Source organism: Eutrema salsugineum, unplaced genomic scaffold (genome assembly GCF_000478725.1).
Source record: "Eutrema salsugineum unplaced genomic scaffold, Eutsalg1_0 scaffold_7, whole genome shotgun sequence".
Taxonomy (NCBI): Eukaryota; Viridiplantae; Streptophyta; class Magnoliopsida; order Brassicales; family Brassicaceae; genus Eutrema; species Eutrema salsugineum.
This window is the reverse complement of record NW_006256486.1, coordinates 3,262,926-3,288,397: the sequence shown is the minus strand read 5'-3', so window position 1 is coordinate 3,288,397 and position 25,472 is coordinate 3,262,926. Positions and strand designations below refer to the sequence as shown.

The window sequence follows — 25,472 nt, the reverse complement described above, 5'->3', positions numbered from 1 at the left end:
CCCTAGGATCAACAATTGGCGCTTGAAGGAGGGGGTTTAGAGATTTTTTACACGCACAAGAAAGATTTGGAAATGGCAGAAACACCGCCCTCAACCTCAGGAATGTCAAAATCATCACTAGCGACAGCCAAGTCAACAACCACGACAATAGCAGTGCTCACGCCGCCCTCGTCGGTTGTCCACCCTAAGGAGGCCGCCATACCAACAGAGACCGGAGTGCCAGCACCGCAGCTACCAGCACCGCCGCTCCCCCTGGAGTCCGAACTGGAAAGCAACACTCCCCACCAAATCCCTGAACCAATGGCGTTACCAACAAGTCCGAGACGTGTCACCCTGCAGGCTCCAGCCGAACGGACCACTCCGGCAAGCGGAGACCACGCCCTGGCTCCTCTGCTTCACTCCTTGCTCGACCGAATGGACGAGATGACCCGCCAAACTGACCGAAGGTTTGCCGAGCTCACGGCAGGGCGCGGAGCCCACGCAAACCAACCGTAGAATCCTAGATCCTCGGTTGAGCGTGATCTCGAGGAAACTCATCGCTCAGAAGTACTACTCTTGCAAAGAAACCTCTTCGGTGACTCCCCAACCGAGTCAGCCGGACCAAGTCAGAGGTCCGCCCAGTTGGCAAGTCGCTCGGCCGAAATACTCCCTCAGCATTCTAGCCCGGAGGCGTTCCGACAGATGGCCGCAGAACGAGACCGCGACGCGGAGATCGAGGCCATCAAGGCGAAAATTTGCGAGATGAACTCCAAGGTCCATCGAGCCACGAGTTCGGCCCCCGAAATAGATCGTGTCTTGCAGGAGACGCAAAACACACCGTTCACGCACCGAATCGCCTCCACTCCTTTTTGCCACGTCAGCAAAGTGAAGCTCCCACCATACGCCGGAGATACCGATCCCACACAGTATCTAACGGCATTCACCATTGCCATGGGACGAGCTCACTTCACGCCCGAGGAGCGCGAGGCCGGACACTGCCAACTCTTCGTGGAAAACCTGGTCGGCCCCGCCCTGACTTGGTTCTCCAGGCTGGAAACGCACTCGATCGATAGCATCAAGGCGCTCTCGACCGCCTTCCTCAAACATTACTCTATATTTATCCAGCGCTCTGCTTCAACCGCCGATCTCTGGGCCTTGAGCCAGGGACCGAAAGAATCTCTCCGGTCGTTCATTGAGCGATTCAAAGCGACGACCTCCCGCGCCTCAGTATCGGACGATTCCGCCATCCCGGCCCTGAGGAAAACCCTCCACTTCGACTCGGCCTTCAAGGACGAACTAAAGCTCAATGCGCCGCACATTCTGGAAGACGCATTACACCGCGCCGGGCTACATATTGAAATCGAGGAGGAGATGGCAAGTCTTAGGAAGCTCGCTTCCCAAAAAAATCCACCTCAAAAGGAAAAAGCTCAGGACGAATACCACGAACCCCGCCAGCACTACGACGAGGAATACCAACGCAGGCAGGCCGCAACTTTTCTCATCAGCGACGCGCCGACCTCATGTCCCGTCGAAGAAGCTCCAGCCGTCTTCCACGTAGATAACCGACCTGGGATGGTCGTGCCCACCTCATCGCAGCAGTACTATCATCAGCCTCATCCATCAAACAAATGGTATCGCACCGTCGAGGCGCCGCCCCCAACCCAGGCACCGTCCCCGGCCCAGGTCTTCCAAGAACGAGCCGCCGCTCCCGCCACGAGAGACTACCAGGCGTTCTGCGAGTACCACCAGCTGAAGGGGCACACAATCGAGCAGTGCCGCAAACTTCAGGAAGCCCTCCTCGCTCAGTACCAGAAGGGGGGAATTAGAGTCCCCGACCAGCAGCAACCACGCGGCCGAGGTCGAAATGATAACCGGCGTCGTCAAGACAACCGAGCTCAGCAAGATAATCACCGCCAGCGCTCTCCCTCTCGCGAGAACGACAGAGTCCAGCCCGTCCAACAACTACAACAACAACAACAACAACAACAACAACTACAACAACAGCAACAGCAGGTCGCACCTCGGAGACAGGCGTCCCCACCGCTGGCTCGGACAATGATCGGAATGATCATGGGCGGTCTCCTGTCCTGCAACGATTCGGTTCGCTCGATCAAAGTCCACGAGTGGAAGTCTGCCCCTACAGAGATGTGGGTGGCAAAGATCAGAGCAACCAACGCTCAGGACACAAGTGGTAGGGGAATAACGTTCTCCGAGGAGGACGCTGAGGGCGTCGACCAACCTCACAACGACCCCCTCGTCATCCAAATTCGCGTGGCAGACTGCAACGTAACTCGGGTACTTGTCGACACGGGCAGCTCGGTAGATCTCATCTTCAAGGAAGCCCTCGAGAAGATGGACTTACACGGCGTCGAGATGAAGCCAACCCACACTCCCTTGACCGGCTTCGCAGGAGATACAATCACATCGATAGGGACGATCAAGCTGTCGGTCTACGTAGGTCGGGTAACAAAAATAGTCAAATTCACCGTCGTCGACCGGCCAGCCATATACAATATCATCCTCGGAACTCCTTGGTTGCATTCGATGAAGGCAGTCACCTCGACCTACCACCAGTGCCTCAAGTTCCCAAACCAGGCCGGTACATTCACAGTCCGGAGCGACCAGAGGATCTCGCGCTCGTGCTTTATTATCGAGCACAAGCTCCGCAACGCCGCCCGTACTCAACTCTGCGCCACGATAAGCCGCAACGGAGTTCCTGCCTGCAACGTCGTCGGACCCGAGCTCCCGGGGGAACCAAGCCAAGCAGATCGTCCTCTCCGAGATCTCATCGTCCAAGTAAACATCGATCCCGATCACAACGACCGCTGCGTTGGTATCGGGGCCGACCTGAAAGAAAGCATCAAGACCGAGCTCATCGGGTTCCTCAAGCAGAATGTCTCGAGCTTCGCTTGGTCAACCAGCGACATGCCCAGCATCAACCCGGCCATATGCAGCCATGAACTTAATGTCGACCCGACCTTCCGGCCTATCAAGCAGAAGAGGCGAAAGTTAGGCGCCGAGCGCGCTCAAGCAATGAATGACGAGGTGGATAGGCAAACGGCAGCCGGGCAAATCACCGAGCTGAAGTATCCGGATTGGCTCGCAAACCCGGTCGTGGTCAAAAAGAAAAACAGCAAATGGAGAGTCTGTGTGGACTTCACCGACCTCAACAAGGCCTGCCCGAAGGACTGCTTCCCCCTTCCAAGAATCGACCAGGTCGTCGAGGCGACAGCGGGGAACGAGCTACTCTCTTTCATGGACGCCTTCTCGGGCTACAATCAAATCTTCATGCACCCTGACGATAGGGAGAAGACAACATTCATCACAGACCGCGGAACCTACTGCTACAAGGTCATGCCGTTTGGGCTCAAAAACGCCGGAGCCACCTATCAGTGCCTTGTAAACAAGATGTTCGCCGACCAGCTCGGATGCACAATGGAGGTGTACATAGACGACATGCTCGTCAAATCTATGGTGGCAGGCGATCACGTAGGTCACCTAAAAAGGTGCTTCAAAACTCTGAACGAGTACGGCATGAAGCTCAACCCCGCCAAGTGCACCTTCGGCGTCACCTCGGGAGAATTTCTCGGCTATGTAGTCACTCAGCACGAGATAGAGGCTAACCCGAAGCAAATCCAGGCCGTCCTCGAATTGCAGTCACCAAAGAACACTCGCGAAGTCCAGCACCTGACCGGAAGAATTGCCGCCCTCAACCGATTTATCTCGCGTTCCACTGATAAATGTGTGCCCTTTTATCAACTGCTCCGAGGAAACAAAAAGTTCGAATGGGACGACAAGTGCGAGCTGGCGTTTCAGCAACTCAAGGAATATATCTCGACTCCGCCTGTCCTAGCCAAGCCCGAAGATGGAGAAACCTTGTATCTATACATCGCCGTGTCCACCTCGGCTGTAAGCGGTGTCCTTGTTCGAGAAGACCGAGGAGAGCAAAAGCCGGTTTTTTACGTCTCTAAATTCCAGGATGGAGCCGAGAGCAGGTACCCGACTATAGAAAAACTGGCGCTAGCCGTCGTAACAGCAGCTCGGAAGCTCCGCTCCTACTTCCAATCTCACACTGTCGCCGTCCTAACTACACATCCTCTGCGGACAATCCTTCACAGCCCGAGTCAGTCGGGAAAGATGGCGAAGTGGGCGGTAGAACTCAGCGAATACGACATCGACTATCGAGGGCGGACCGCTGCGAAGTCCCAAGTATTGGCAGACTTCCTCGTCGAACTCGCTCCCGAGCTAACCGGCGAAGCACCCGATGAGAAATGGAGCCTTCATGTCGACGGTTCGGCCTCAAAGCATGGCTCTGGCGTCGGCATCCGCTTGGAATCACCGACCCACGAGGTGCTAGAAGAGTCATTCCGGTTAGCATTCCAGGCATCGAATAACGAGGCAGAGTACGAGGCCCTGATAGCCGGCCTGCGACTGGCAAAGGAGATCGGGGTCAGAAAGATCCAAACATACTGCGACTCCCAGCTCGTCGCAAACCAATTTTCAGTGGCGAGTATGAAGCCAAGAACGACCGCATGGAAGCCTATCTCAAGGTTGTCCAGGACCTGGCCTCCGAGTTCTAATTTCATCTCAACAAGATTCCCCGAGGGGATAATACTTCTGCAGACGCCCTAGCCGCTCTGGCCACCACCTCGGACACGACTCAGCGCCGAGTAATCCCCGTCGAGAGCATCGATTCCCCCAGCATAGAGCTCCCAAAGGGGATCTGCCTCATCAACGATTTCCTCGCCGATGACCCAATCGAAGAGAAGGATGCCCAGGACGGTGAGAACCTGCCACCTCCCCCGCCCGAGCCCGTTAAACCAGATTGGCGAGCTAACATCCTGTCGTATATCATCAGCGGGACGGTCCCTGACGACCGCTGGACGGCTCGGCGATTAAAGAAGAAAGCCGCCAAGTATTTCCAGACCGACGGAAACATATTTCGGTAGAGCAAAACTGGCGCCCTGCTCAGCTGTCTCCACGGAGACGAAACAATCGACGTCACCAAGGAAATGCACGAAGGCGCTGGAGGAAGCCACTGTACCGGCCGAACTCTTGCACCTCGGATCCGTAACCAAGGACATTACTGGCCAACAATGGTCGAGGCCTGCAACAAGTTCACAGCCCGGTGCGAGAAATGCCAACGCCACGGCCCCATGATTCATTCGTCCACCGAGCTACTCACCACGGCATCACCGCCCTACCCATTCATGCGTTGGGCCATGAACATCGTGGGACCGCTGCCAAGATCCCGCCAAAAGCGTTTCCTCCTTGTCATGACAGACTACTTCACCAAATGGGTCGAAGCTGAATCCTACGTTCGGATCACCGCCGAGGACGTCCGCAAGTTCGTATGGAAATTTATCATCTGTCGCCACAGTCTGCCCTACGAGATCGTTACGGATAACGGCGCCCAGTTCACGTCGATCATTTTCGAAGACTTCTGTGCAAAATGGAAGATCAGACTGAGCAAGTCTACCCCAAGGTACCCGCAAGGAAACGGGCAGGCCGAGGCAACAAACAAAACAATCTTGGACGGCCTCAAAAAACGACTAGACGAAAAAAATGGTCTATGGGCAGACGAGCTCGATGGAGTCCTATGGTCTCATCGAACTACACCTCGGCGCGCAACAGGACGAACTCCCTTCAGTCTGTCGCACGGCATGGAAGCAATGGCTTCCTCAGAGGTCGGACTCCCCACAATCCGCCGCTCGATGCTCACACAAGACCCCGACCTCAACAGCAACATGATCCGCAGCGAGCTCGATTTCGCCGAGGAGGATCGCGACCAATCTTTGCTTCGCATGCAGAATTACCAGCAGCTCGCCTCCAAGTATTATAACAAAAAGGTCAAAGGCCGATTCTTCACAGAAGGTGACCTGGTTTTGCGAAAAGTTTTCGAAAACACAGCGGAGATAAACGCGGGCAAGCTCGGAGCCAGATGGGAAGGCCCCTACCTCATCGCAAAAATCGTCAAACCCGGTGTGTACGAGCTCGTTACTATGGCAGGCGACGCAATCCCGCACTCATGGAACGCAGCCAATCTCAAGCGATTCTACTACTAGGCACATCTCGGCACTCAGCTCCCGACCTCGAAAATCCAAACCTACCAATGTAAAAATAACCGAACTACGACTGGCTTGATCCCTTCTTCGGAAGGGTACGTAGGCAGCCCAACCCGGGCACAGCTATAATTAATAAAAAATAATATTTCTCTAAATTCTGCTTCAGAGCTCAAATATAGCCGAGTCTTTACTCGCATCCCTAAACACACAAACCAATAAGTGTTTCAGCCGAGTTCCGACTCGCATCTATAGACACACAAACTATTAAGTGTCTTTAGCCAGATTCCAATCTGCATCGCGCAACACACAACCTATAAGTGTTTTCAGCCGAGCTAGCTACTCGCTTTCATAATACAATTTCTGACATATAAGCCGAACTCAATCTCGCATTGTACAGAAGTGAAATTTTCCATTAAATTTCTAAATATGTATAAACGGCACAAGGCCTACATCAGAATCTTGGCACTTCGGCCTACAACCCAAAAAAAAAAGAGGGGGGGGGGAGAAAGAGCTCAAGCTTCATCAGCACGCAAGTCCCTAGCATCCTCCGGGCTCAGCATCCGCGCATTCGTCCCGAATTGACCGCGAAAAGGCCGGGTCGTTTCCGCCGCTCCACCTCGACCTCCTGAGGACGAATCAGGGTCCGAGGAGTCTGGCACGGAAGGCACCACGCGTTGGCCAGGCACCGCAGACGAACTCGGCGCCGCCTCGGGAGCAACTGACGTCTGGCCGGCCCCGGTCCTCTGTACCACGTACACGGGCAGAGCAGCGTCAGCACGAATCACCAGAGGGGCATCATTTGGGAGGCAGAGATCGTCCGGAGTAAGATCGGGATAATCAATCCTCTCGAGTTGGGCTCTAAAGTCGGCTTCGTCGCTCTTCAGCTTCTCTAAGACTTCCGGAGGAGGTGTCAATCCATATACATCTTTCAACCTCATGAGACACTCGTGCGTCCCCACCACCTGGCTCAGAAGAAGCTGTACCGGCGACTCCTTCTCCCGACCTGCGATGGGCCAAGCTAATCGACACCACGAGTTCGGCGCATTCAACAACCTCTCATACACCGAACTGGGGGGCCTATTGTTGGAGGTTGGCTTAGAACCCCCAATTAGCTAGGCCTATCCTCAATAATAAAGCCCATAGTAAGACGATAAAGCCCAGCCAAAAGTCATCAGTCCAGTCAGCATGACCCCGCCTAAATCGTCATCATCACTGCGCCGATTTACAGTACCCGGAACCAAGCAGGATACGACACGTGTAGTAGCAGGTCGTCTACAGTAACCTATATGCGCAAGTAGCTCGGCGAAGGACCATCATCACTCGCCGCGGAGTGGTTCGGACGCACGGCTCGAGACCCCATACCCGCGAGATGCGCCGAAGCTGCCACGTCGTCCCAATTTGGAGGAAACTCGTCTCCTGGCTCCCGCTATAAATACTCCCCATAGATCATTTATGAGGGGACCGGAAATTTATTACTCTCTCTCTCTACTTTAATACACTTGTCTCTCTACCGAGTTCGCTGTAACATTATTAAAAGCACCGAACTGGACTCTTTCCAGACTTAGTTCGAAACGCTAATTATTCTCTCTTTACAAATACCTTTCACGGCTCCGAGCTGACACTTTCTCTTCCTCCCCGAGCTAAATCACTCTTATTATACGAAAATCTCACCCCGAAATCATCTCTAATCATTCTCATCATCTGTTAAATACACTTAGTGATCCCTAGGATCAACACAATGATTAACCACAAATCGTTTTTTCCTAACGTTTGATAGTTAAGTTGGGTTATTGCAACAAAGCCAGTGATGAGCGACATGATATTGATGAAAACTTCCACAAAGATTTAATTTTAATCATGATACCGAATTAATTTAATTTTAATCATGATACCGTTCTATAGCCGGTCTTAAGTTTCTTTTTAATCATGATACCGTAACAAAAAATTAATTTTGATTATGATACCGAATTAAAATGAGCATAAATTTATCTTTAAACTTCAAATGATTTAAGTCAGATGTATATGGATTAATTTTTAAGTTGATGTTTTATTCATGTTATTTAATTAGGTTTAGTAATGATAAAAAAATTAGTATATGAAAAAAAAGGAATTATAGTCATGACATACAAAATTTGGAAATTATCTTTACAATTATTTTCTTTTTTGCTGCAAATAAATAATACTCAGTCATGGTCTATATCAAAAAAAAGAAAAAATTAAGACAAAAAGGAAAGCAACGGTCTCCAAGTCTCCACCATCTCTCTCTCACTACAATTGTTCTTTGTCTCTTGTGATTCTCCGAGGAACAAAAACAAAGAATGAGTGAGAACCCATGGCAGCCTCTTCTCCAGACCTTCGAGAAACTATCAAATTGCGTCCAAACTCATCTCTCCAACTTCATCGGCATCAAAATTACTCCTCCTTCGTCATCCACAATCCAAAACCCCATCTCATTGGACTCTTCCCCGCTTATCGCAACAAATAGTTCCACTCTTCAGAAGAGTCCTCTCAAAGTACGAATCTTTTCTTGAATCTGATCCGGTTTCAATTAGTTTTCGGGTTTGTTTGAAACCTGCTTATGATCACCAGCAACGTGTTCGATGAAATTCCCCAATGAAACCCTTTCCTGGGCCTCGTTTTCTAGCACCTTTCTTCGCTTCAGAAATCGTCTCTCTTGGCTTTGTTACAAAACAAATGGTTGGAAATTTGATAACTTTTTTCCAAATTTCAAGGTTTCCTTGCTCAAAGTTTCACCTTTAAACACTCATCGAAGAGGGTTTCATATGTAATTATGCGAACCCATCTTCATTTCATTGCAATATAGATTTTTTTTGATACGAACATTTGCAACTCTTACAGTTTACACCAAACTTACTCCAAATTCTGAACTTTCAGGAAAAGTCTACAGGTCCTGTAGCTAAAGAGGAGCTCGGTAGGGCTACTTGGACATTTCTGCACACTCTTGCTGCGCAGGTTCTGTATTTGACAATTTGGTTGAACACTCGTGACTATCTTTCTTTGAATAAACGAGCCTTAACCATACTTATCATCCATTTATATTCCTTGAAACATATGAACAGAGATCTTTTAGGTATTGGTTGTTTGTTTGCTAGCCTTTGGGCTTAGGGTGAGTTGAGAGTTCTTTTTGCTTCACTTTTGGTTCTTTTTATGGGTTGCTCTCTGTTCATTGATTTTAAAGAGTGAAATAAAAGATTCTTGTTCCGTTTCTGTCATTCTCGTACTTCAATGCTGTCACATTGATGCAACCTCTAGCAGTTTACAAGTAGATGTTTGTGAATTGGATAAACTCGAGTATGTATGCTGAATCAGATATTTCTTTTTTTTACCTTCTTTTTCTCATCAGTATCCAGAAAAACCAACAAGGCAGCAAAAGAAGGATGTTAAAGAACTGGTACAACTCTTCCTGCCCTAGGCTAATATTTTTTATTACATATAATTTATGGATAAACCTTTTCGACCAGTTATTCTCAAGAACCTGCAGTCCCAAGTGTTCTTCATGTGAAAGCTAATAATGAACACTGTTTTCGGTGTAGATGGCTATACTTTCTCGAATGTACCCTTGTAGAGAATGCGCGGATCACTTCAAAGAAATCCTAAGGTAAATTTATCTTGTAGCTCATTGCATCGTAGTGTAATCGGTTTTGATCACTTGTTCTGTCTTGATTTGGTTCATGATAGATCGAATCCCGCTCAAGCTGGATCTCAGGAGGAGTTCTCGCAGTGGCTTTGCCATGTACACAACACCGTAAATAGAAGGTAAACTGAAAGAAGAGTAATATTAGCATAGCAAGGTTATTGGGGGATATTTTGTACATCTCAAAGTTATGAGGCATAGTTAAAAAGGAATCGAAAACTTTTGAGGATCTGAAATTAAAGATTTGAGAACTAATGATCCATCTGTGCAATTCTAATTGTTTTTTTTTTTTCTTGGGGCAGTTTGGGAAAATTGGTGTTCCCTTGCGAGAGAGTGGATGCAAGATGGGGCAAGTTAGAGTGTGAGCAGAAAAGTTGTGATCTTCATGGAACTTCTATGGACTTTTAGACATTATATTTTACTTATATACGACTCATTCATTACCTGCTTCTTTTGTATGGAAATTTTATAATGAATGAAAGTTATTCCAACAAAATCGAAATTAGGTCTGTAATGATATACATACAATCCTTTTCTAGTAAGTTTGCAAAAACTGTTGTTAGATGGGTTCGACTGATAACTGATAGTGGTAATTGGTGGCTTTTAAAATTTAGTGAGCTAATAGAACAACAAAAAAAAGTTAAAGAATTCGTTCATTTATCAATTCTTTAATGGATTAATTGCAAAATGTAGATAAATTAATGGTTAATGAATTGATGCTGTTGAATTTTTGCTAAAATTAACCATTCTAAGGGTTATAAACCAACAATACTTACATTTATAAGTAATAAAAGATTCAAAAATATATTGAAAGAGTAGTATATAGGAATGTAGCTCGTGCTCAAATTTCTTCTTTAGTATTTATTTTCTCTTCCTTCCATACTTTTTGTCGTGCAATTTGTGAAACGTCACCTCTAAGAAACTTGGGAACAACCAAAAATCAAGTACTTAAATCACATCTTGGTTTGATTCAAGGACACGCATAATTATGTGATTATAGTAAATAATTACTTAATTATGCGAACTCATTTTATAATATTTTACACCAACTCTCCATGTGTATCATGTTTTGTGCTAAACCCATATTTCAAATAATCGAGTAAATATTGAACTTTGAGCTGCAGATATAATCTCAAGAACTATGCTTCCAGTTAAATATAGAGAACATTCTATTTCGGGATTAACTAAATTTGTATTTATCCATTACACTTGTTTACGAAGCTAATTGTTGGAGACTATTTAAAATATACCGTACTTTTGTATATAGCGATATGATTATTACAGAAACAAATATTGAAAGTGAACACCCTTGAAAATTCGGAATACATGCGCAAATTTTGGTTCCCTATTAGCGCGTCACTAATATAACTATACAATATTTTGTTTTCCATCTTGATATGTATTAAGAGTAACAGAAAAGGAGGAGAATATAAGATACAGTGATAATGTGAGAAAAAACCTTTTGAAGAAGAATGTGTTGGGATTAAGTGGAAAGGATGTTCAAAGTCTGTAAAGTAGAAAGGTGACAGTATTAAATTATTAATAATACTTTCATACTTATATGTCAAAAAGGGTTTTAATTAATATTCTAATCTTTTCAAAGTTGGCTAACTAATATTGGTCACTCAAGTGAATATTATATTATTCCGGATATAAAATATGATTAGTCAATAATCTATGAAGTATGCTTCACGTCACATGATCTTAAGAAACTTCGCTAGTAAACAAATATATCCACAAATAATAAAAAAAAGTGACCCCTGTATATAGAATACAGTAATGGATAGATATAGATCTTACAAGCTTACTAATAAAAAAACCTACTACAATACATGCGTGTAAGATAATGGACCTAACGTTAGCATTCATATACTATATCTCTATATCTCTTAATGTTTTTTTTTGGGTTAACGTAAATTTCTTTTTATTTTTAATTTAAAGTTCTGTCCAACGATTGTATCACAATGACGTCTAACGAATCGTCATTGCTATTTACGTATTGTTAAGAAAATATATTAATCAAACTTTTGAAGTTATCTAGAGTATATTACAAAACTCAAGTAAAGGATGCAGCAACACTCTGTTCATGAAACTACCGTCTGTTTCGGGGACTATTCGAAAATATCACTAACCGGCCTAAGTCAATTTGATAATTGGAGTATTGGCTGTGTTTTTACAGACACTAATCACAATGCCGAATTAACTGCATTGAGTATTATCTGAGACCATTGGTATCAATCGTATATTGCCCGGAAAAGCCTTTTTTGGCTAAGAAGCTTGATACTTTAAGCCAATGGTCAAGAATTCAAGATGATGCTTAAATTTGGATGTATTTGAAATTCACTATGCAAACATATATATGAATTATGAATATATAGAACTTTTTACCTGAGAATATGCTCCATCAAAATGATGGTAAGATATATTAATAAATTAAAATATTATATAGTTTTTTTGGTGTTAATGTTAATTATATATGCTCCATCAGAATGTTTATATAGTTTGTAGTTTGTAGTTTGTATTTTAGTTTGTAGTTTGTATTATTATCGCATTTGGATACAAATCTGGTAGTTTATGAGTCATAGAAAAATATGCAATGGAAACTTAATGCGAATAAAAAGGAAATCATTACACTCACGCTATTGCTTTTTTAGTGTAAAGAAGTTGTCAAAGTAGTTAGAGAGTGTTTTGTGTGTGTGAGAGAGATAGTCTTAAAAGGCCCTTTCCCTTTTTTTATCCAAACTGATCAGTTGATAACAATCAAAGAGATGTCATCCCCACATCATATTCAACATGTTGGTTTAGTGGTTTAGCTACAATATTAATTTTTAATTATAAATTTTGGAAGACAATATAAGTTTAATTATTTTGAATTTTTGATATAGCGCAAATCTTCTTGGTTAACGTATACAAGATGAATACAATCCGAGAGTTTTGGGGGGTGTGCTGTCTCCTGCTTTCGAATCGGTTTAGGTACGTACTTGTTGGAAGGGTAAATTTTATATATTGTAGGATTACATCTTATAGAAAAAAATATCATAATGTAAATTAAACCTTCAAAACAATTACGTTGGGTGAAATTATCGTCTTTGCTTTGACAAAATTGTAGACACGACTAGGAATGTTCGTAAAATCATTATAGAAAAATAATCAAAAAGGTTTTATATATAGTTTAATGGTACAAAATAATATATTTACTATTTATTTGAAAGATAAATGTTATATTTATATAAAAAGTATTTCACCATTTTATTAAAACAATTAATCTACTTGTTAACCCGCACAATAGAATCATTTTAGTCTAGTAGTTGACCAGACATTTATTAATGCTTTTATATTGAAGTTTATTCTTGAAAAATGCAAATTAAAGGAGAAAAATTTACTGAAAATTTATAGCATGGTGCAATAGAGTTATTAGCAGAATGATTAGTGCAACTAGAACCATCAATCATGGAATATTGTTAATAGATAAAATTATCTGTTGTAAAATTGTATATATAACTGTTTTTATGATTTGTATTAGATATTTGAGAGGGATTTTTTTTTTGTTAAACCCGCATGATGCAATTGTTTTTTTTTTACTGAGTAATCAAAGCTCTTTAAGAATTTAAGACGAGATTTTTTTTCTTTTTTTTGAAAAAGAATTTAAGACGAGATCAAATCATTATTACCATATCACTATTACTTATAAATAGGATATCGAGAAAAGAACGTTAAAGTTTTTGATTATTTAAGAGAGTTGTTTAAGATAGCTTTGACTCAAAGCAAAAATGACTAAATATGGACTAACTAATACTCACTCCAAAGCAAGAAAATATAAATGGAAGCTAAAAGTGACATTACATCTTTTAATTTTCTATAAGTATATACTTAATACTAATTGAGAAATACATTACTTTGCTTGTAGTGATGTAATCTCACATACACACTTTTGTTTTTTTCCTTTAAAATAAAACTAGATTTTAACTCCGTGTGTCCGCACGGAAATGTTTTATTTTTTTTATTTCTAATATAAGTTGTATTTATCTTTTTTTTTTTGTTTAGATATAATTTATTTTTGTTATTTTTTTAAATCAAAAAATTGTTATTATATTTTAATTTTAAACAGTAAAATTTGTATATTAGTAGAATAAGAGTATACATTAATTAAATATATATTGATCTAATGTTAATTATAAACTTTGTTATTATGTGAATTTAGATTTACACATAAACAATCTATATATCTATGAATTTGCTAATCCATCTGTTTAGTTCTTAAATTATTTTTAATCTTTTACATGTTTTGACAAACTAACTCGTATAAGACTATAATTCTAATTGTATAACCCTATAAATATTTACTAATATGGAATATTTGGACCAATTGATTATGAAAAAATATAATAAGATATTTACTTACTATTTGTGCTATTAAAAAAATGTATATATATATATATATATAAACGGCTAATCTGTTAGTTTAATTGTCTCAAATCATCTTAATATCTTATATGTTTTAATAAATTAACTCATAAACCTTAAATATATATATATATATATATATAACTCTAATCAGCTCGATCATGTTATTGTATTATATAAATATTTATTAATCTCAAATATTTGATATTTTAGATTGATTGTTTATGATAAAATACGTTAAAAATTTATTTACTATGCATTTTTATAAAAATATTATTTAAATTTTAAATTTTAAATTAAATCTTTCCTGTATTTAATAAATTCTAAAGTATTAAAATTATTATCTAAATTTTCGTAATAAAATTTAATTATATATTTTTTTGAATTTTTTGAATTTAAATTAAATTGAATGCAAATTTTTGTAACTAAATTTAATTAAATTTCTAATAATTTGAAATTTAAATTAAAGATGACCTAGATTTTAGGAAATCTTAAAATATTTAAATTTATAACTAATTTTCGAAAATTAAATATAAAAATAAAATAAAATATTATAAAAAAACTTTGAGAGTGTTTGGATGCAAGCACTAAATGTGTTTTTGTTTTAATAGAATAGATTAGGAATAAATGAATTGACCTATCTTTTTCTATTTAGTTGACTATATATTGACCGTATACGACCAAACCAAACAAAAGAAAACGTAATTCTTTATATTAAGGATGTTTCGTTCTTCTGTTTTTGAATTCAGTATGCATCATATGTAGTTATGTACACTGTACACATCAATATCTCTTCAAGTCGCATAAAATTTATACTATATCTTTCTTTTATAACAAACAATATTTTAAAATCATATGGGGTTAATTCCTTCTTATATATTTTTTTCTTTCTGAAAATTAATTCCTTCTTATATTTGAAACGTAAGAATTAGATAATACCGACCACGTCTTTGATTAGCAAACTTTCATGGTTCATATCTGATTCATTATATATATATATATATATTTTATATATATGTATATCTATTGTTTTTTGTTGGTTAATAAGTTAGCATTATTTGTGGGTTAAGGTATGAGGGATAACTATTTAGCGGTGGTAACTTTGAAAGCTAAGGAAAGCTCTTAAGTAAAAAAGAGCCAAAAGTAATCCTCAATGACAATTCTAAGAAAAGTATCAATTTGAGCAATGAGCACATGCAAATATTCAATCAACTTTCCATAAAGCATAAATAAAAAACCTTTTTTATAAATGATTTTTCGATGATAACTAATCTCAAGAATTAAATTTCATAGTGATGTATCAACAAGAAACAATCTCAATTTAGGGTAGTTATGCGAATTCATTTAAAACAATAATAATTTTATGTTTGTAAAATCATAACTAAATTTTATGCTATAGTAGTATAAAATCAACCACGATAGCTGGAAGCCTGGAAGAGGTATAATAACTACACAAATTCAAATTCAAATTATGTTAATTAGCTAATTGCTGCACTTACCATAATAGATTACGTATTCTTACCATTACTGAAACTTAACGGACTAAAAACTTTTGAATTAAGGTTAAAAAAACTTTTGAATTAATATATTGTAACTTGTAAGTAATATGTTAATAAATAATAGATTAGTTTATTTGTAATTGAACAAAATATAAGAAAAAAGTTACTAAATGTATTGATTCTACAAATAAACTACAATTTGTGATTATGGACAAAATATTCATTGATTTATAAAGGAATGCAAAATCCTGGTTATTATCAGAAAGATCTCATTATACTATAGAATGTGGAAAAGTAGAAAAGGTTAGAAACGAAACTAACTTGTGATATAATCATAACAACAAAAATTAAGAATAAACATCCAAACGAAATAGTTTAATTACAATAAAATATTAGTTTAAGGCAAATCGAAGCCTCTAAAGTTGATGTAAACCTCTGAAAAAGCAAAAAAATAATAATATTAAAAAAAGATATATACTTAAGAGACTTAAAGAGCTCACATAACCAAAAAAAAAAGTTTTTGAGGAAACCCCAAATCCACAAACCCCACTTGCAATTTCTCCCCCATCTCCCATCGTCTCTCTTTCTTCGGCTGTGAAGCAACAGGAACTGCTAAAATCCTTGTTCAACTCATCTTCAATTCCTGGATTTGCACAAAAATCTCTGAAATTTTCGGTTTTGGATGAGTTTGAGTGGAAAAAGAGACAAATCTCTTGAATGCAATGTGAGGATCAACGACGAAGAAGAAGAAGAAGACAAGCAATAGTTTCCATTTTTTCTCTCTCGAAAGCACGAGAATGGTGGCTGCAGCAATTTCCAGCACTGACCCAAGAAACCCACCTCGAGATCGACAAGATAAACCTCAATCCGTCGCCAACAATGGCGGACAAAGAAGACCCAGAGGCAAACAGGTTCCGTCTCGTTACTTATCTCCTTCTCCTTCTCACTCCGTCTCCTCCAACACCACATCCACAACCACAACCACCACTACCACATCTTCCTCTTCGTCTTCTTCATCCTCTGCAGTACTCAAGACGAGTAAACGATACCCATCGCCTTTACTCTCTCGCCCAACGAATTCCGCTTCTAACTCCATCAAAACCCCTTCGTTGTTGCCCAAACGGTCGCAATCGGTAGACCGTCGCCGACCGTCGGCGGTTCCGGTCACTGTAGGCACCAGTGGCACCGAAATGTCGGCGGCGACGAAGATGCTCATCACTTCCACCAGGAGTTTGTCTGTTTCATTTCAAGGGGAAGCGTTTTCGCTCCCGATTAGCAAAAAGAAGGAGGCTACCACGCCGGTTTCTCACCGGAAATCGACTCCGGAGCGGCGGAGATCGACACCGGTTCGAGATCAGAGGGAGAACTCGAAGCCAGTGGACCAGCAACGTTGGCCAGGAGCTTCTCGGAGGGGAAATTCCGAATCTGTTGCGCCGAATCCGCTTTCTAGAAGCTTAGACTGTGGCAGTGATAGAGGAAAGCTCGGATCTGGGTATGTGGGTAGGTCAATGTTGCACAGTTCGATGATTGATGAGAGTCCTAGGGTTTCTATTAATGGAAGGCTGAGTTTAGATATGGAAGGTAGGGATGAATATTTGGAAATTGGTGATGAGAGCCAGAGAAGACCAAATAATGGTTTGACGTCTAGTGTTTCCTGTGACTTCACTGCTTCTGATACTGATAGTGTTTCTTCTGGTAGCACTAATGGTGTCCAGGAATGTGGCTCTGGTGTTAATGGAGATATCTCTAAGTCAAAAAGCTTGCCTCGTAATATAATGGCTTCTGCTAGGTTCTGGCAAGAGACTAATAGCCGGTTAAGGCGGCTGCAGGATCCGGGCTCACCTTTATCTTCTAGCCCTGGTTTGAAAACCAGTAGTGTATCATCAAAGTTTGGTCTTTCGAAACGGTTTTCTAGTGATGCTGCTCCTTTATCATCTCCTCGTGGTATGGCTTCTCCTGTAAGAGGTTCTGCTATTCGCTCTGCTTCACCGAGTAAGCTTTGGGCGACTACTACGTCATCTCCAGCCAGGGCACTCTCGAGTCCTTCTCGAGCCAGAAATGGAGTTTCTGATCAGATGAACGCTTATAACCGCAACAACACTCCTTCGATTCTTAGTTTCTCTGCTGATATTAGGAGAGGGAAAATTGGGGAAGATCGTGTTATGGATGCACATTTGGTGAGGCTTCTATACAACCGTTACCTACAGTGGCGGTTTGTCAATGCGAGGGCAGACTCTACTTTAATGGTGCAAAGATTGAATGCAGAGGTATGGCTTATGAGTTTTTTCATTTCCTTTCCTGGTCGATAACTTTACAATTATGGTTCTGTGTCCCTTCCGGATTGTAGATACTTGTAGCCAATGCTGCAAGATTCATAGATATTTATGGAAACTCATCGTTTAGGCTCATGCGAGGTGTCATCATCTCAGATAAATCATGACTTAGATGGAGATTAAGCATGAGTGTGCTAATCTTACCGAACTAGAACTGTGGAAGAGTAGTCAATTTTTTTCTTCATAGAAGATGAGTCAGAGTATAGTATAGGTAGCTAAAAGCCATTGTTTCAAGCGGTTTCTGGCATAGCTTAGAATGCGAATTTACTTTTTGTTTTTCTCTCCCAGAAAAACCTGTGGAATGCATGGGTGTCAATCTCGGAACTGCGCCACAGCGTTACGTTAAAACGAATCAAGCTGCTTTTGCTAAGGCAGAAATTGAAGCTGGCTTCTATTCTGAGAGGACAGGTAAGAATGTGAAACTCTTCTTAAGATTTAACGATTTTTTACTTTAAGGGCCAATGTTCCAATTAAGATTTTTTTCGTTCTTTCTGTTTTTGAGACATAAGACAGATATTCTACGGAATTTGGCTTAGTGATTCCTTCTTTCTGTAACAAGAAAAGAACGTTTTGGATATAACTCAATTATTGCAGGATTGTGTTTGTCCTGTAATGCGTTTAGCAAATGAATATGGACTCTAATTTAGTATTTATGTATGGTAGGTAGATTTTATATCTACCTGTAGAAGTTGGTATACTTACTTGCTTTTTTAGAACCTCCCACAACATTCGGAATCTCTTACACGGAAACATGAGATTTCGAAATGAAAACGGTATTACTAGTAGTCTAGTACATCCCCGTAGGTGTTGCATTTAAGTAATAGTAAATTAATTCGTGTATTTGTTAAATTGTAGATGGGCTATCTAGAAGAATGGTCTCTTCTAGACAGAGATCATTCAAATTCTTTGTCGGGAGCCACTGAAGCCTTAAAAGCCAGCACACTGCGTCTACCAATTGTTGGAAAAACCGTGGTAAGTACCTCTGTGACATAATAAGCCCTGATATGATTGTTTGGATCTAATTTTAAAACCTTTGGTTAACAATAATCTAATATGCTTCTCGAATTGTTTAGGTTGATATCCAAGACCTTAAGCATGCTGTTAGTTCAGCCGTCGATGTAATGCAAGCTATGTCATCTTCCATATTCTCGCTTACGTTGAAGGTAATATACTCTGCCTCTCTCAGTAATTAACTTTAAATCGGTTTTTAAAAGTTACAAACACATGTCTTGAGTCTGTTGAACATGTTTGGTTTGAAAAATGTAAACTGTCTTGGACTCTTGGGCTATTCTTGTACAAAACCCTTGTCTTTTATGGATTAAACTCAGTCATGTCGATGACGAATGTTATTATCATGGATAGGTTGATGAAATGAATTCTGTAATGGTCGAAACTGTGAATATAACTGCAAAGGAAAAGGTTTTGCTTGAAAGATGTCAAGGTTTCTTATCAAGAGTAGCAGCTATGCAGGTAAAGAATCTTTATCCCCATTTCTCGTCTTGCTCTGCGATGTATACTCTCTTCTGATAATGATCTGGGGTAAACGCAAACAAACAGGTTTCAGATTGTAGCATGAAGACGCACATAATACAACTAAGTCGGATACCAATCACAAGCAGCTTGACTTCACAACTGTAGAAAAACTGATCTTCCTCGAGAGAACAGATTTGTTCTTTTTTACTAGAACTATTCTCACCAAGAACAGATTTGCTAACACGGGCCTTTTCCTTCCTCGAATCCCGACCTTATCGTTTTCAACCCAAGATTAAGGTGAGATTCACAGTTTTATTATCATCATCGTCTCTCTCTCTCTCTAAGCTCTCTCTTGCTTCTCGTAGTTCTACGTTTGTTTTCTTATGTAAGATTGCTGGTAATGCCTCTAAAGTAAGTTTAGTTTTGTATACAAAAGCTTTTCTAATGGTTCTTTGGGTTGTGTACATATAAAAGTAATGTATGAATCACTGATTTTGTCTTCCTTTGTTTTTTAGTTCTAGACTTGTTGTCGTTTCTAGTTTCCGTGCATCGACGCGTTGTTGTCTGTCTGTTGAAAATCCTCGAAGGAATCTGTCAACACTAAAGTACAAGTAAAACAAGACACACTGTCACTTCAAAAAATTCAATCGTTCCTTCTGCTTTCCTTTTTTTTTTTTAACTTCTCGTGAATGCAGTAGGATTTTAAACTCCAATGATAAGTAAGACAATCAACCAAATTTTTTTGGTATTCAATTTTATACATTACACAGGGTGTAACTTTTCTAGTCCAGTAAATGTTAAAAAGTAAAAACTATAAAAAAAAATCATCAAAAATAACCCAAGGCTTGTTCGCTACTAGTGCACTTCCAAGTTCCAACCTCGTCGGAGTTATTGCCAAACTCACGGCAACGGATCTTCATTAAGATCAATCCAATCACGTAATAACTTACTACTCTCATTGCTTGGACTTGACTTGTCTCCTCCAAGATTAGCCTCGTCGTGACTTCGTTTGTTACCGCTTAGAATGCCATCGAAGTGGCGGCGTTTGTGTCCACCGAGAGCTTGTCCCGTCGGAAACACAAGATGACACATAGAACACTTGTGGATTTTCCCAGAGGGAGCCAGCATCTTTCTCCCCGTTTTAACTTCAGCGTCTGCGGTTGCGTTTTCAACAAGCGGTTGTGCTGGCTTAGGCCGGTGGCTAGCCTTGTGACCCCCTAATGCTTGATACGAACTAAACTCTTTTCCACAGACAGTACACGTGTACGATTCAGAATTTGACTGCATCTGCGGTTGCGTTTGCCCCTGATGTTGTTCTATCTTCATTTGAGGCTGCGGTTGCGTTTGCGCCTGATGTTGTATCTGCAGTTGGGGCTGCGTTTGCGTTTGCGCCTGATGTTGTATCTGCAGTTGGGGCTGCGTTTGCGTTTGCGCCTGATGTTGTTCTATCTGCACTTGAGCCTGCGTTTGCGGTTCTGCTTGGTATTGTTGTATCTGCAGTTGAGGCTGCGTTTGCGGTTGTGTTTGATGTTGTATCTGCGTTTGAGGCTGCGTTTGCGGTTGCGTAGGCGCACGACGGGAGAGTTTGAGGAGAATGAGAGCAGCGATATCATCTTGAGACATAGAAGAAGACGAAAGATCTTCATTATCACCAACACGATAATCCAACCAAGGCCTATAAAATACGGCGTCGTTTGCACACTCGACTTCTTCTTCTTCTTCTCGACGCAATTCTGAGATTCTTAGTTCCACAGTCTCAGAAGAAGAGGGAGAAGGATCAACATTATCACTAGAACAATGCCGAGATGACTGTTCACTATATTCCATCAAAACGGCATCGTTTGCACACTCTTCTTGTTCTTCTTGTCGCCGCAATTCTGAAATTCTATGCGTCACCGTCTCAGAAGAAGAGGGAGAAGAACCCTCATTATTAGTTGAACACTGTCGTACAGAATATTCACTACTTCCCGACATAGTCTCCATTGAAACGACGTCGTATGCACACTCTTCTTCTTCTTTTTCTTCTTCTTCTTCTTCTTTTTCTTTTTCTTTTTCTTGTTCTTGTTCTTGCCGGGATTCTAAGCATATGCGTTTATAGGAAGGATCCTCAGGAGAAAGCATTGGTTTTGATCGTTCAAAACTTTGCAACGCATACTTAACACGAGCGACACTCTTCTCTACATCAAACCCTTGTTTCTCTGCCTCTCCCATAAGAATCTCCAAAACAATGGACCTTGTTGACGGCGATAGTTGAATTAGGGTTTGACTAAGATCCATATCTGTTTTGTTTTTTTTTAAGGAACCCTTTTTGTGAAACTTTGTGAGTGACTAGTGACCGTTTATGGGTGCTCATGTCTTACTTCTCACACATATATATAGACGGTATAACTACCAAGTCTATTAGTAATTGAAAAATAGAAAGGGAGTTGGTAAAAAAGAAAGATATATTCGATCAGAAAAAAAAAGAAAGATATCTTTATAGGATCCCGGAATATTCTAAATTAGCTCAATCTTTATTGTTAATTGTAAAAATCAGTAGTTAAAAAAAGGTAAACTTTTCAAATTTTCCGTTTTACGAGTGAGAGTGTGAAAGAAGGAACTATACTAGACAAAAAGGTTAACCCTAATAAAACATTATTAGGTCAAAAACTATTTAATCCAATAACAAAACAATGTAAAACCAAAGAAGGAAACTTTTCCCGTTTCAGAAAAGAAACTTTGATCCCCTAGACAAGTTTTTTTGTTTTACTTACCTAAACCAAAAAGGAAATATCCACGGTTTCTGATTCTTTTCTGGCGTCGTATTAATGTAATATATGGGCCTAATTTAAGGCCCATTACCAGAGATTGTACGGCCCAGTTTAGCGTGTAACAACAAAATGTATTCATATACTAACAGAGATTCGACGGCGAGAATTTGAAATTCAAACGCTCATTTTCTGCAAATCTACTGACTTCTCCCTCTCTCTCTCTCCAGCATAAACCCTAAAATTCGATTTGTGTTCTTCAGGATGAGTTTGGTACCGACCGTTGGTCGTGAGCTCTCAAATCCGCCGTCCGATGGGATTTCGAACCTCCGGTTTTCTAATAGCAGCGATCATCTACTTGTGTCCTCATGGGATAAGGTTAGAAACCCCTTTCTTCTCTCGGACATTGATTTTGCTGCTCGTTTGAAGTCTCATATGTCTTAATCTGATTATTTTGATCTGTGCTTGTGGTCGAAGAGTGTAAGATTGTATGATGCGAACGCCGATTCGATGAGAGGGGAGTTCAAGCATGGCGGGCCGGTTCTCGATTGCTGCTTTCATGACGATTCTTCTGGATTCAGTGTCTGTGGCGATAATAAAGTTAGACGGTCTGTTATTTTGATCTGTCCTTGATCTTTTTTTTTTTCCGAGGTGGTTTAGATAAAGCTTTGACTATTCCTTTGATTTAGTGTTACTGGTGATGTAGGAGAGTACAATCGATTCTCTTAGTTATTGAAAAATTCAGAAATTTTAAAATTAAGTTGTTATGTAGACATGGGTTGTGCCAAATACAGTGAATTAGATATGTATACAGTCTTAATTTTGAATCGGGGGCTACTAGAGTAAAATAAATGTTTCCAGCAGAGAATATGTCATATTGATTGATAGTTTATCTGTTGTTTGATTTCTCCCTCAGTTTTCATCAACTGTTAAAAGTATTGCCTATGTAAATTTATCTGTGAAAAGTAGGATCCTTGAAAGAAAACTTATCTGGGTTTATCGTGTTTAGAAAATGTTTTGTGAATTCGAAATAATTGGGGTTTGTTGTTTCTCTTGTTATACTTCAGAATCGACTTCAATGCTGGCAAAGAGGACATTCTCGGAACGCATGATAAACCAGTTCGATGTGTTGAGTATTCTTATGCTGCAGGTTGGTAAAGTGGTAATGATGTTCTTGATGCTTTGTTACCTTGCTGCCAGTTGATTGTTTTGATGTCTAGATATTAGCCATCCTGTTATATTTAACGTTGAAAGAAATATGTCTAATAGTGGCTTATTTATTGCTCCTTGTGTTTAGCGCATAGAATTTCTTTCAACGTTGCAACTTTACTTGGAACTCAGAAATCAGCTTTCTACATTTTGGTGCTTCTCGTTGTGCCACAGTATACTTGAACACAATGTTTATGTGACGTTGTAGGGCAAGTGATCACTGGAAGTTGGGATAAAACAATTAAATGCTGGGACCCAAGAGCTGCAAGTGGGCCTGAGCGCACACAGATTGGAACATATCAGCAACCTGAGCGTGTGAACTCTATTTCTCTTGTTGGGAATCGTTTGGTAGTGGCAACAGCAGGAAGGCATGTCAACATTTATGATCTCAGGAATATGTCCCAGCCTGAGCAAAGAAGGGAGTCCTCACTTAAGTACCAGACCAGATGTGTGCGTTGTTATCCCAATGGAACAGGTTAAATAGCTGACATGTTGCTTTCAGTGGTTTTTTTCCAACAGTCAGAGTTGCTATCTTCCTGTTCCAAGTTTACTCAGTAGCATCAATTTCCTCTTCCACACTTTTGATTTTATTAATACTCTGCAGGATACGCACTTAGCTCTGTGGAAGGGAGGGTGTCAATGGAGTTTTTTGATCTATCAGAGGCTGCTCAAGCTAAAAAGTATGTTCCTAATTGTTATCCTGTTACCTCTTTTTGAAGAATTAAAAAGTATGTTCCTAATTGTTTACCTGTTACCTCTTTATGAAGAATTTGACCTTTTTTTTTAATTTGACAATTATATTTCAACCTCTTTTCAGATATGCTTTCAAATGTCACCGGAAATCCGAGGATGGAAGGGACATCGTCTACCCTGTGAATGCGATTGCCTTCCATCCGATGTAAGTCTTTATCTTAGAAGGAATCTGATTGTCTCCTTTCAGATATATGATTGCCTCTAGACTAAATCAACTTTTCATAGAAATGGACAGCTAAAAGAGAAAGTTGTTACTTTAAATGGTGAAAATGAAAATATAATGCTGAATAGAACAGCTAGCTGTGTAATTGCTGATATGAAACATATACGTGGAGGGATAGTTTGGAGTATTGTGGATGCTAATTTTTTTAATTTGCTAATGTTTGTTCTTGGTCTTGGGTGCACTTTTCATATGGAACCCAAGGGAAAAAAATTAAAGATATAAGTTATCTGTCCAGTAGCGCAAGTCTATGGCTTCTAATAACCCAATGGTTTTGAAATTGTAGTTATGGCACTTTTGCTACCGGAGGTTGTGATGGTTTTGTCAACATATGGGATGGTAACAACAAGAAGAGGCTATATCAGGTTTAGCAATGACAAGAACTTTTGATATATATATACTTTCAGTGTGCTTTTGGTAAGTGAGACACATAATTAATTGGTCCTTTGTTTTTTTCCTTGTATTTGGTAGTACTCTAAGTATCCAACGAGTATTGCGGCGCTGTCATTCAGCCGAGATGGTGGACTACTGGCTGTTGCTTCTAGTTACACATTTGAAGAGGGAGACAAACCGTAAGAATCTCTCTCACTCTCTATAAAGCTACTAGATCTCATCAGGCGTAAAAGTGCCGTAGCATTCTACAGACATTAATGTGTTTGCTTTTGGATTGGATTGATCTCTTCTTTAACCGGTTCTTGAATGTTGGGTTTTCGCAGGCATGAACCAGACGCCATCTTTGTCCGAAATGTTAATGAAATCGAAGTGAAACCGAAACCTAAAGCATACCCAAATCCTCCTGTATAGTCAGGTCAGGAACTATAGAATCAGCAGAGTTAACTCGACTTGGTGTTGTATTGGTTGCTACGTTTGTTGCGCAAAGAAGATTATTGTAGCATTCTATGTTTTGAGTTTTAAAAACTTATTTTGGCTGTAAAGTGAAGTGTGAAGAAGAATACAATGGCTTTAGAAGATTATGTTCCTTTGGTTTTGAGTAAAGTCCATTTACTCGCTGATAGTAGAAAAGCTGTTCTATTTCGTTTGTTATTTGGTTTTGTTTGAGTTTGATTGGAACCAAGTTTTAAACGGTTCAGTGTTAAGATATATGTGGTGGAGTTGTACCATATTAAGATGAATC

The 25,472-nt window shown here is 40.5% G+C and overlaps 4 protein-coding genes across 4 annotated transcripts; all 4 read left to right on the top strand.

Annotated features, from left to right (window-relative positions):
• The first annotated feature begins 681 nt into the window (after nucleotides 1–681).
• Nucleotides 682–4,928, top strand: LOC112082919. Its single transcript, XM_024150633.1, has 2 exons — nucleotides 682–4,489; nucleotides 4,603–4,928. The coding sequence occupies exons 1-2, from the start codon at nucleotides 682–684 to the stop codon at nucleotides 4,926–4,928; spliced, it is 4,134 nt and encodes a 1,377-aa protein (XP_024006401.1).
• Nucleotides 4,929–8,249: 3,321 nt separating this feature from the next.
• Nucleotides 8,250–10,192, top strand: LOC18011214 (FAD-linked sulfhydryl oxidase ERV1). Its single transcript, XM_024150491.1, has 6 exons — nucleotides 8,250–8,557; nucleotides 8,940–9,017; nucleotides 9,409–9,456; nucleotides 9,599–9,663; nucleotides 9,744–9,821; nucleotides 10,002–10,192. Exons 1-6 carry the CDS (start codon nucleotides 8,363–8,365, stop codon nucleotides 10,105–10,107), a joined length of 570 nt encoding a protein of 189 aa, XP_024006259.1. The 5' UTR covers nucleotides 8,250–8,362; the 3' UTR covers nucleotides 10,108–10,192.
• A 5,940-nt stretch (nucleotides 10,193–16,132) lies between these two features.
• Nucleotides 16,133–19,907, top strand: LOC18011213 (QWRF motif-containing protein 2). Its single transcript, XM_006393142.2, has 6 exons — nucleotides 16,133–17,869; nucleotides 18,224–18,343; nucleotides 18,791–18,907; nucleotides 19,009–19,098; nucleotides 19,298–19,405; nucleotides 19,493–19,907. Exons 1-6 carry the CDS (start codon nucleotides 16,400–16,402, stop codon nucleotides 19,571–19,573), a joined length of 1,986 nt encoding a protein of 661 aa, XP_006393204.1. The 5' UTR covers nucleotides 16,133–16,399; the 3' UTR covers nucleotides 19,574–19,907.
• Nucleotides 19,908–22,313: 2,406 nt separating this feature from the next.
• On the top strand, nucleotides 22,314–25,381 carry LOC18011202 (mitotic checkpoint protein BUB3.2). Its single transcript, XM_006393141.2, has 9 exons — nucleotides 22,314–22,533; nucleotides 22,633–22,763; nucleotides 23,223–23,305; nucleotides 23,573–23,839; nucleotides 23,969–24,044; nucleotides 24,182–24,262; nucleotides 24,624–24,702; nucleotides 24,809–24,909; nucleotides 25,054–25,381. Exons 1-9 carry the CDS (start codon nucleotides 22,420–22,422, stop codon nucleotides 25,139–25,141), a joined length of 1,020 nt encoding a protein of 339 aa, XP_006393203.1. The 5' UTR covers nucleotides 22,314–22,419; the 3' UTR covers nucleotides 25,142–25,381.
• Nucleotides 25,382–25,472: the final 91 nt, after the last annotated feature.